The 11,788-nt window shown below is 34.0% G+C and overlaps 2 protein-coding genes and 1 long non-coding RNA gene across 5 annotated transcripts in view; 2 read left to right on the top strand and 1 right to left on the bottom strand.

Moving 5' to 3' along the window:
• The window catches only part of LOC147832418 (uncharacterized), a 58,590-nt gene that overhangs the window by 23,184 nt on the left and 23,618 nt on the right, over positions 1 to 11,788 (bottom strand). The window contains exon 5 of one of the 2 annotated variants that reach the window (XR_015945313.1): positions 2,728 to 4,696. The exons of the other annotated variant lie outside the window; for it this stretch is intronic. This is a non-coding gene — a long non-coding RNA (uncharacterized LOC147832418). Of the gene's footprint in view, positions 1 to 2,727; positions 4,697 to 11,788 lie in introns of those variants that run through there. 2 annotated transcript variants of the gene reach the window in all.
• Positions 35 to 6,138, top strand: LOC101885796 (CD209 antigen-like protein C). The gene is made up of 8 exons (XM_088651481.1): positions 35 to 306; positions 459 to 1,057; positions 2,315 to 2,443; positions 2,632 to 2,712; positions 2,806 to 2,877; positions 4,521 to 4,666; positions 4,814 to 4,926; positions 5,739 to 6,138. The coding sequence occupies exons 2-8, from the start codon at positions 982 to 984 to the stop codon at positions 5,911 to 5,913; spliced, it is 792 nt and encodes a 263-aa protein (XP_088507607.1). The 5' UTR covers positions 35 to 306; positions 459 to 981; the 3' UTR covers positions 5,914 to 6,138.
• Positions 8,386 to 11,709, top strand: LOC148679763 (CD209 antigen-like protein C). Of its 2 annotated transcripts, XM_088651479.1 has the most exons (8): positions 8,386 to 8,710; positions 9,353 to 9,481; positions 10,069 to 10,149; positions 10,234 to 10,272; positions 10,390 to 10,464; positions 10,532 to 10,683; positions 10,815 to 10,927; positions 11,011 to 11,709. In XM_088651479.1, exons 1-8 carry the CDS (start codon positions 8,617 to 8,619, stop codon positions 11,171 to 11,173), a joined length of 846 nt encoding a protein of 281 aa, XP_088507605.1. In that variant the 5' UTR covers positions 8,386 to 8,616; the 3' UTR covers positions 11,174 to 11,709. The 2 variants fall into 2 exon arrangements, with proteins under 2 accessions (XP_088507605.1, XP_088507606.1); XM_088651480.1 differs by lacking the exons at positions 10,069 to 10,149; positions 10,234 to 10,272; positions 10,390 to 10,464 and having other exon boundaries at positions 8,501 to 8,710.

Below are 11,788 nucleotides of genomic sequence, written 5' to 3'. Positions count from 1 at the left end.
TGATTAGAAATGTGTTGAAAAAAATCTGCTCTTCGTTAAACAGAAATTAGGGGAAAAAATAAACGGGGGTTAATAATTCAGGGGGGTTAGTAATTCTTTTTTAATTACTATTTTTTAATAGTAATTCTTCGACTGTATATGTATATATCACAACCATTACTGAGGTGGTTGAAAACAATAAGAAGAATCAGGGAAAAGATTATTCAGGGCAGGGCAAAAAAAAAACACAGAACCAAACACTGGTTACTGTTCTGATGAACAACAGCCATCAATTAATGATTTTTATTAAATGGCAAAATCTAAAATGTGGAAAACCTGAGATTGCATGCTTAAAGTCACCATGAAATGCAAAATTTGTGTATGTACTGTATGTATATATATATATATATATATATATATATATATATATATATATATATATATATATATATATATATATATATGTATATATATAATAGTGTTTGTTATAAATGATGTTGCCCTTATTGTCTTTTATTAAATATCATACCCCACCCCTTCTGGTCACATGGAATAGTTTTCGGAAGGGGCTATCAGGGCAGGTTTCGTTTCTGCCCTGCTTTCATCCATTCATCAATTTTCCTCCACTATGTTGCCAACATCAGTCAAATTCTTTCTCATTTTAGGACTGTTTTAACTGGACTTATGTCACACTATGGGAAAAAAATTACAATCTTAACTTTCGTTTCTTACTTTAATATTAGGTCTAGAAAAGCATTAGATAGTCTCTGAGCTTTGAAGTTCAACAGTTTATCTCCACTGGCCTTTGGTCATCTTCATTACTGGAGAACACAAACCCCTTTCATGATTCCTTATTTCAGAGATCATCATGTACTTAAACATGGCACATACTGACTGGTAACTTCCTGTCTATATTAATAAGAGTGGCATTTTTGAGACTTCCTCCTCATTCTCAACCAGCACTCAAGTCTCAGTGAACAGATCTTCTGTCAGACTCATGAAATGGAGTCAGTTTATGAAAATTCTGCAATCTTCCTTTCAACAGTTGCTTCAAGTGAAGAAAGCTCTCCAAACGAAGGTATGGCTGCTGAGATGTTATCATATAAATATTTACATTTCAATGATTAAGCATGCAGTAACTGAACTTACAGAATTTATAGTAATCGAACAAAAGTATTTTTTAGATACTTTAGTCTAAACTAGCTTACATTCACTCAAGGTATAAACTACATGTAACCTACTACAGTAATCATGACCTGGGAATCATATGCTGTTAGCATTGCCGTATTAGTAAAATTGGTTATTTTGTAGCTCAAAAGAAAAAAAACAATAATGCTTGCAAAACCAATTGTATGTGTTCAAAACGAAAAGAAAATTTTGCAAGCAATGTTGAATGCAATACAAGTTGCTCTGGATAATAAATGTAAAAAGTAAATGTGTGAAGTTCCCCATCTGAATTTCTGCAACCAACCGAGTGGTCAAGGTGTGAAGTGATGTTTGTGATATTGTTACTATATAAGGCTTTGAAACAAATACACGGCACATGGACTCTTGTGCTTTATGATGTTGATTAATTTCAAACAATTAAAAATTGTTACAACTAAACTTTTAAAAGACATTATTTTTATTTTTTGAGTAGCAATGTTCACATTAGGGATGCTCTAATCAAGATTTTTGCAGCCGATACTGAGTACCGATTCCTTGTCATAGTGATCGACCAATACAGAGTAACGATTCTGATGGCTCGAGCTTTATTATGCATAAAGCACATTTTCCCTCTAAGTATGATACTTAAGTGGAATTTTCTCCTTACCTAAGAGAATAAATTAAGGATGCAGCATATAATCCCTTAAACACATCTATTTTAACTATTTAAGTGTGAACGTGTCATAGTCAGGAGCAGCTATATAGAGATAGCACATTAGATCATAATGTTGGATGAGACACGAGATATAGGGGTTTGATCTAAAACAGAGGTTGCACCACATCTGTATGTATTTTAGCTGCTGTGACATGAGCGACGTGATCCCTTATCCCCACGAGAATCATTACCTCCTCTGGTGTTGTAGCTGCTGTATGTATAACCCAGGTGCACATGTGCATCTTCTCTGCTTGAAAACTCATAAACAAACACTTGCGATCTGTCCATGAGATTGGCCAGATCAGCAAGTCATTTAATGTGATTATCGGCCAATACTGATTTACAGACGATTAATCGGAGCATCCCTAGTTTACATCTTAACAACTTTAAAACAAATGATCTTAATTTGAACAAAATGATCACAGACAAATGCTGCACTAATATTTACATTTCTCTGATTATTTCTGACCTCAGATAAATCCAGAAATGAATGTGTGGGGAAGACAGACAACACTTCCTCAAAGAGGACTAAAGTCCTTCTGTTTGTTCTGGGTTTCACACTTGTTATTTCTCTAGTAGGTCTCTGCACTCTGTGGATGATTTGTGAGTATCGGCATTCACTGTTTACGAGAACTACATTTACAGCAAAATAAACTTTGATGTCGATAAAGTATATTTATGTATAAATAATTAAGTGCAAAACACTTTTTTAAAATGTAATTCTTAGATCATTCTTAGGTGTACATGATATAGATTTTCCTCAGTAACTCTATTGTTTTGTTTTTATTCAGACAGAAATAAGCTTGCTGATTTTGATTCACTGAAAAAGCAATTGTCAGCTCAAGAGCTCAACAGCAAAACTCTCAGAGATGGTACAGTTCATGTTTGAGACATTTAATTTACGGCAGTTCACTGAACTGACACACATCATAACTTTATCTGCCTGTTTCCCTCATTTCTTTAAGATCTGATGAGAGAGCTAAAGGAGCTAAAAACCGATTACACACAAGCTAGAAAACAATTTCCGTTGTATGTTGGTGAGTTGGATTTTGTTGTGAATTAGAGAGTGTATGGGTGTTTCCCAATGCTGGGTAGCGGCTGGAAGGGCATCCCCCGCTTAAAACATATGCAGAGTCATTGACAATTCATTACGCTGATAAATCAGGTACTACACTGTAGTATAGTGAGTGAGTGAGCATTAAAAATAGCATAGTCATGAATACAATCATTGTTACTTTTTACTCTTCATCCTTAACTGCCTTTTCGTCAACCTTTAAAAAAAAAAGTTTAATGATCTTACATCCAGATACAAAACACTTTGAGATTGGCTGTTCTATGGACCCTTTTCACAAACCTGTTATGACGCATTTAATGGCCATCATAATCCTTGAACATTTTTTAAAACGTATGTATATTAAATGTATTTACTTACACTGAAAAAAAATTCATGCAGTACTTCATCCAATTAAAAATTTATATTTAATTTCAGTTTAATATTACTTGTTTAATTTTTCAAGTAACATGTTTTAAGTTCAAAATATAGTTAAATATAAATGTTTTGATTAGGAGCTTTGTTTTGACTAATGTAAAATTTTAAAGTAAGTTAAGATTACTTAAGAAGTTAATTTATGTGTTATATTAGTTAAAACATATGGGATGTTTTGGTCCAAACTTTATGTGTGTTTGTGTTTGAGTTGGCTTCTGTGATTTAAGCCCAATATTTCATTTATTCATAAAATATTGGTCATCACTATCGACGAGGGTAGTGTATAAAGGAAGCACCCTGGTGGTACGGTCCTGTTAGGGAGTGTTCATATTCTGATCACAGAATAAACAGGTTAACAGACAGTGCTGTTTCTTACCTGCTTATTCTGTCAGACTGCTGACAACAGAGACACTCAGGGTTGTGCAGTGTATGAGACATAAGTGTTCTCCTTGCTAATGTGCTAACAGACTTATTTAACGAATTTTTTTTTTTCATTGGCTCAAGTGAACAAATTTAGATGTAAAACCATTACCCTATTTTTTATTATTATTTTTTTGTTATTGGATGAATGAACGTTTTATGGGAATTGTTGTTTTGATTACAGCTATATCTTCTTGTTTAGAACAAAAAGAGAATTTAAATTGTCTTCATCAAGACAAATTTGCTTAGTACTAGGTTTAATAAAATTGTTCTCATGGAGATAGAAAATATTAAGACAATAATTTATTTTTCATTGGGTCAAGTGATAAAATTTAGATGTGAACCATTACATTGGCTTTTTTTAAATTGGATGAATGAAAGTTTTTTTCAGTGTATGCATTATATCATCTTTGAATCAAATTACAAAAAACTAATTACTGCTTGTGCAAAGCGTTTGTAATGCAGCGTGTCCTGTACAGTAAATTTGACGTTCTCTCTTCTGACTGCCATTGTCAGTTTCACTTTTTTTCTTTCCTTTTTCTGAAGATGTTGGTAACGCCATTGTAGAGTTTTAGTTTTATTATTTCAGCAAATTTAATAAAAAATAATAATTTGCTGTACTTTCCCATACACTGCACTTTACATTAACTATGGTGACTTCCATTACTGAAATCCTGGAAATGTGAAAGGTTCATTACGATGGTGTCAGTTCACATACTGAATGTGATACAAAGTGTTAGAATGTGTACTTTAATGTTTTATCATTCTTCACAGCTTGTAATCTCTCTGTGAACGGCTGGACAGCTTGTCATGGAAAGTTGTATTTCTTCATTTCTGATAAACTGAACTGGTCCAGCAGTCGAGAAGCCTGTGTTTCTAGAGGAGCTGATCTGGTCACCATTACCAGCCAATCAGAACAGGTATGTCAGATGTTTTATTAATTTATCAGTCTGTAGACATAATGACAATGACAAAATACATGATTTGCATATAGATTTCAGTTTTGATCACACTTTACCTTTGCATTTGCCATATAACAAATACCAATGCTATATATTGTTCATCAGGATTTCCTGGTCTCCAAAACTACAGAGTCTCACTGGATTGGTCTCAGTGATCTGGAGACTGAAGGACGTTGGGTTTGGGTGAACAATCAAACTCTCAATGAAACTGGAGTAGAGTAAGAACTCTGCTTGTGTGAATTATTTTTGTCATCCTATACGGTAATAGGTCAATTTCATGCAAGCTTTCATGTTAGGGTCCACTGAAATTAAAACTCTTGGCCAAAACCAAAAATCTAAAAAAAAAAAAAAAAAGGAAAACAAGGCTGAAAACCGAAATACCAAAATAAAGTATGCCAATTCTTAGTACCATTGCATTTATGGCTATGACTATGTACATACCTTACTATAACCAAGACATTGCAATTGCATAAATTAATATTAAAGTTTAATTTAATGCATTAATTATATCCACTGATTTTTATATAGTCAATCAAAAGAACTTAAACAGTAAAAAAATGCAACAAATACTTATTCAGGCCTACAAAACCAAATTTAAAACAATTTTAGCATCAGTTTTGCTTAAGTTGCACACTAGTTTGATCATGTATAAACATCATTATAACTATATTGTAGAAATATTATTATAACTATAGGTCTACATCATGATGAGAATCAAAAACAAAACATGCATGTAAAAAGAGGTGCCAGTCTCTTGCGGGTTCTCAACATCCATCGCGGTGTTTTAAAGCGCTGCTTTATTTTTGCACAGTAATGATGCGGGATGTACAGCGGCTATGAAGTGCACAGCATCCAAACAAAACAACTTCACACACCGCAGACATGCACCGTCAGTTGTTTCAGTGATAAAAATCTTTCCAAATTTTTCAGGTGGCCGAATATTCAGTGCATCTCCACTTCATGTATTGTTAGTTTTCATGCATTTTTCAAATGAATGATTGCTGCACAAACATGTGCAATCTTTCTGCAGATTCTGGATGAAGCGAGAGGATGGCATCAGTGAGCCTGATAACTGGACTAAACAGCATGCTGGAGGGGAAGACTGCGCTAGTCTGGGTCACCGAGACGGAGAGACGAATTTCTGGACTGATGCTTACTGTTTTGAAGAGAAAAGATTCATCTGTGAAGTTGCAGCAGCTGTTTGATTCAATCCTGCTTTCAAAATACACTTCTGTCATTAATGCAGTGTTTTAAACCAAGTCACTTTATCAATATTTACAGTAGAAAACTTCATTCACTTAACTCACTGGCTTATGTTTTAAGACTAAGCACTGTACTTCATCTGATGATTTTTGTATTCTGTTAAAAGAAGCATTGCAGAGACTGTATACTCAGGTAAAACTGTAAAATAAAAGCATTGCAAATATATATGTAAGGAGCTGTTGAGTGGGATTGTGCTTTTTATGCAGTTTGGTGCTAATCAACCACATTTTCTCAAACACAATAAGTGTTTCCTTAATATATATAAACTTCCAATAACCCAAAGAAAATGTTAGGAATGAGATTTACTGAACATGACACACAATATACAAGATACACAGCCAAAACTACAGAATTATATTTATATCCTATATTTATAGTATTTATATGGAAATAGGGGCAAATTCTAATTAAAGTTTGATATAATAACCTAGTGTAAATATGAATATGAGTGTAAATATGAATATTTGTGGGATGGAGTCACTAAAAAGTTCATAAATAATAAAAAGCTGTCATTTTTGGACCAAGGATGCCAAACTGAAAAGCTAAAAATGCATCACTTCTAGTTGTTTTCTATTTGTTTGTTTTTTGAATGTGTATGGTTTTTAGGTTACATGTAGAGTTGAAGTCAGAATTATTAGCCCCCCTTTGAATTTGTTTTCTTTTTAAAATATTTCCAAAATGATGTTTAACAGAGCAAGGAAATTTTCACAGTATGTCTGATTATATTTTTTTCTTCTGGAGAAAGTCTGATTTGTTTTATTTCAGCTAGAATAAAAGCAATTTAGATTTTTTTAAACAACATTAAGGTCAATATTATTAGCCCCTTTAAGCTATATATTGTTTCTGATAGTCTACAGAACAAACCATCATTATATAATAACTTGCCTAATTACCCTAACCTGTCTAGTTACCCTATTTAACCTAGTTAAGCCTTTAAATGTCACTTTAAGCTGAATACTAGTGTCTTGAAAAATATCTAGTCAAATATTATTAACTCTCATCATGACAAAGATAAAATAAATCAGTTAATAGATATGAGTTAATAAATCTATTATGATTAAAAATGTGTTGAAAATATCTGCTCTCCGTTAAATAGTAATTGGGGGAAAAATAAACAGGGGGCTAATAATTCTAAATTCACCTGTATGTAGTGCAGTTTTTTTTTATGAGAAATAAAAAAAATGTCAAGTGTTGTCCATTAGAATTCACTGGTCTCTTGTATTAAAGTAAGCCACTAGATTGGTCTCCTGAAATGACCTGGTAACCGAAGGATGTACAGTACAGTAAGAGTAAAGTAAGAACTGTCTGTCAAACTGTAAATACTCAAATATGTGACCCCAGACCACAAAAAAGCCAAATAGCCAAAACACATTGTATATGGTCAGAATGATAGATTTTTTTATTTCTAAGGACTTAATTTGACAGTTTTCTCAGTATTTAGATTTAGATTAACCCTCAGAATACAGATATTCATATATCTCAGCCAGCCAAATATTGTCCTAACAAACCACACATCAATGGAAAGCGTGTTTATTCAGAGTCATATTATGTTTACAGTACATCTGAATTTCTAAAAATAAAAAAATAAAAAAAATAAATCACATTTGTGACTGTTGTCAACATTGGTGTGTGTAATATAAATGCATAATGCAGACGTTTTTATATTAAATTTAAAGTGCTTTCAAACCAAAGTAAAATGAAAGCATATTTCTTTTTTATGGCTGCCCGATGGCGCAGTGGGTAGCACAATCGCCTCACAGCAAGAAGGTCAATGGTCGTCATAAATAGACCGTAAAAAAGGAAAGGCGGTGCCGTAAAGCTCTGAGAAAGCAAAAAATTGCTCTAAAATCAGACGCTGCCAAATGCATAAAATTAACTGAAATATTTTGAACGGGGGCAGTGCAGTGGGTAGAACTGTTGCCTCACAGCAAGAAGGTCAATGGTTCAAACTGGGTCAGTGTTTCTGTGTGGAGTTTGCATGTTCACGTGAGTTTCCTTTCTAGTTTCCCTCACAAGTTCAAATATGTGCAATAGGTGAATTGGGAAGGCCTAATTGTCCGTAGTGCATGTATGTGAATGTGTGTGTATATGGGTTTCCCAGTGATGGGTTGCAGCTTGAAGGACATTCGCTTTGTAAAATATATGCTGGATAAGTTGGCGGTTCATTCCGCTGTGGCGATCCCAAATTAATAAAGGGACTAAGCCAAAAATTAAATGAATGAATGAAATGATTGCATGTATAAATTTGTTATATATGGGTTGTTTTTGTTTCAGTCACATACATTAAATGTTTAAATATCTATTACATATGATACTGCTTATATTATTTCACCATCTGTACACCAATATAAGTAGTGAATATGCGTATCTGTGGATGGGGCTGTGTCGGTGTGGTAATGTGGGCTGGTGTGGCTACACTGCCAAGGTCTAGAAAAGCATTAGATGGTCTCAGAGCTTTGAAGGTCTATACACTGGGATGCTTTTGTCATCTTCATTATTGGAGAACACAAACACATTTCATGATTCCTCATTTCAGAGATGATCATGTAGTCAGATATGACATGTTCAGACTGACGAGTAGCTTCCGTCCTATATAAAGAACAAAAAATCATGAGACTTCCTTATTGACAATTTTCTCAACACTGATGAACCAGACTCATGAAATGGAGTCAGTTTATGAAAATTCTGCCATCGCCCTTTCAACAGTTGCTTCAAGTGAAGAACGCTCTCCATACAAAGGTAAGGCTGAGACGCTATGATTTATATTTTAGTGATTGTGCATGTAATAATTGAAATGACAGAAGGTATAAGTGAATAAATCAATTTTGCTGACACTTCTCTCTAAAACAGCTATACTAGGCATTCATCCAATCATGCAAACCCTGGAAGTCCAATACTGTCAGTTATAAATAAAAAGCTTTGCCGTTCAAAAAGTAGAGATCAAAACTCTTGCAAAGCCAATCTCATGGATTCAGAATAAAAAAAAGTCTTTGCAAGCAATGTTATAAAATAAAAAATGCACAAAAGTACGCACATCACTCTAAATGAGTGCTCAGCCAAACAGCAAAAAATAAAAAAATATCAATTTAAAAATGCGGCAACACCAAAGCTCCAAAAAATATCAATTTACTAAATTAAAAAGGCTGATACAAGGCATGTAACGGTTCAAGCAATGTCTGATGAAGAACCGGTGGGTTCAAAACAATACACGTCTTATATCAGCCTTTTCAATTTAATAAATTGACATTTTTGGAGCTTCGGTGATGCCCCCAACATTTTTTCTTCATTTTAGTAGCAATCTTCACAAATTTAGGCAAAATTGTCAAAGACTGAAAGGCTGCACTGATAGTTTCATGTCTCGGATTAAATTTCTGACCTCAGATAAATCCACCAGCAATGACCATGTGCGGGAGAGAGAGAACACTTCAAAGTGGACATCAAAGGGCACCAAAGTTCTGGGTTTCACACTTGTTCTTTCTCTTGGAGGTCTCTGCGCTCTCTGGATGATTTGTGAGTTGCAACAAGAGCTGCATCAACTTCCTCCAATGCTCAATTTTTAACCTGCAAGTTTTAGTTTTACCAATTCGATTCTAAGGAACAGTATGCTTCTCACGCTCTATGAGAAGACTGTCATTTATATCTTTTCCGGTGCATTCAGAAGACTGTGAAATCATGAGAATTTGGAATGTATGGTGTATATAATAGCCTAATATTTGTATAAATATAGTTATAATGATATTAATACGTAAACTAGTGCTCAACTTTATAAAAACAGATGCTGTAAATAGTTTTTTGGTTTTGTAGTTCCCAAACAAAGAGTTGTTGTACTTTTTTAAATGTTTAAAGTTTATTTGAATTACTATTTATAAAAATCTGTGGATATTATTGATGTGTTTATTGGGTAAAATTGCTATTACGATTGTCATTTTAATTGAGTGTAAGTAGCACTTGCAAAAAAAGACCTAGTACAGAAGTTTTGGCTCTTTTTAGCCCTATGCTTCAGCTCTGCTTCTGCTATATCTTGTATGGATGCCAGTGTAAAAGAGGCTTTAGGTGTGCATGATATGATCTTGCCTCATGGTTTTGATTTTGTTCAGATACTAATATGCATGCTGATTGTGTTTCACTGAAAGAACAACTGTCAGCTCAAGAGTTCAACAGCACAGCTCTTAGAGACGGTACAGTTCATGATTGAGACATTTCATTCACAGCAGTTCAGTGAACTCACTTACATAATAACCTGGTTTCCTCATTTCTTTAAGATCTGATGAGAGATAGAGAACATTGCGCACTTAATGTTGGTGAGTGGCTTTTTTAAAATATTTTTCCATTATTCTTATAAATCAGCACTAAAAATTGCCATGTCATCAATACAACTGGCTTATTTTTTTTCATTTCTTTAACTCCCTTCTCATCAGACCTGATGAAAGAAAAGTTTAATGATCTCACAACCAGATACAAAACACTTCGAGATTGGCTGTCATACTATGATGGTGAGTGTCAGTTACTGTGTCATAAAGAGTGCCTAAACATTTTAACACGTTTTCTCATTCTTCACAGCTCAGTCCTGCAATTTCTCTGTGAACGGCTGGACAGCTTGTCGTGGAAAGTTGTATTTCTTCATTTCTGATAAACTGAACTGGTCCAGCAGTCGAGATGCCTGTGTTTCTAGAGGAGCTGATCTGGTCACCATAACCAGCCAATCAGAACAGGCAATTGCGAGAAATTTAGATTTTATTGTAACCAGATTGATGAAAGCAAAGAATATTACAAGCTTTGATCAAACTCATCAAAATTGTATTTTTTTTTTAATTTACATTTAACAAACGCAATTCTCCATCAGGATTTCCTGGTCTCCAAAATTACAGAGACTCACTGGATTGGTCTCAATGATCTGGAGACTGAAGAACGTTGGGTTTGGGTGAACAACCAGACTCTCAATGAAACTGGAGTACAGTAAGAACTTTAGTAAATATTATGTTTAAAATACATTACTGAAAATACATTAAAATGCATAACTGTTTGTTTGTGTGTTAAAGGTTCTGGTTCAACAAAAGTCCAACACAGCCTGACAACTGGAAAAAAGAGGATCCGTCTGGAGAGGACTGTGCTAGTCTGGGAGATAGGAATGGCAACATTCATACATGGTTTGATGCTTCTTGTAAGAAACTGAAAATGTTTATCTGTGAGAAGAAATATTAATAGATCTCCATCAGTGATATAATGACAAAAAAGTGAGATGTCATGTTCATGCACAGAACAAAATTTAACTTAATTGGATTGACTATTTCAGCGTAATTGGTCAGATATGTTTTTGAGTTTTGTCTTGGATTTGCTTTACTCATAATTAACATCAAATGCTGCTCTCCTGGGCAGGGTTGCACCAGTGGTTTGTAATATCCTGCTTAAACTGCATACAGTTCCATTTACGTTGCTACTAGGATACATTTTATCTTACACACTGCTGGTGCAACCGACCCCTGTGAAGTCTGAAGTTACACACCTTAATTTAGAAGATACATGGTAGACAAGTTCAACAAAATTTTGTAAATAGCTCACACATCACTGATCATGTTTTATTAACCCTTTTAAAATACTCATTGGAAAAACCCTAGAGAGTTACTGGGAGATATTACAAGACTTTTGAACTTTTATGAGCTTGTATATTGTAATCAATCTCAATGAAATTACCTTTTATGATTCTTTGTCATTAAATGTTTTTTTCTAATTGATTTGAATCAGTAGTTGACTCTGTGTGTTGTTCTTTTTTTTACATCGTCCTCTTCCTCAACTCAATCACCACAATCATTCTGTATT

The sequence above is a fragment of the Danio rerio genome, chromosome 19 (assembly GCF_052040795.2).
Source record: "Danio rerio strain M-AB ecotype USA chromosome 19, GRCz13ab, whole genome shotgun sequence".
Lineage (NCBI taxonomy): Eukaryota > Metazoa > Chordata > Actinopteri > Cypriniformes > Danionidae > Danio > Danio rerio.
This window is presented reverse-complemented; position numbering and strand designations above follow the sequence as displayed.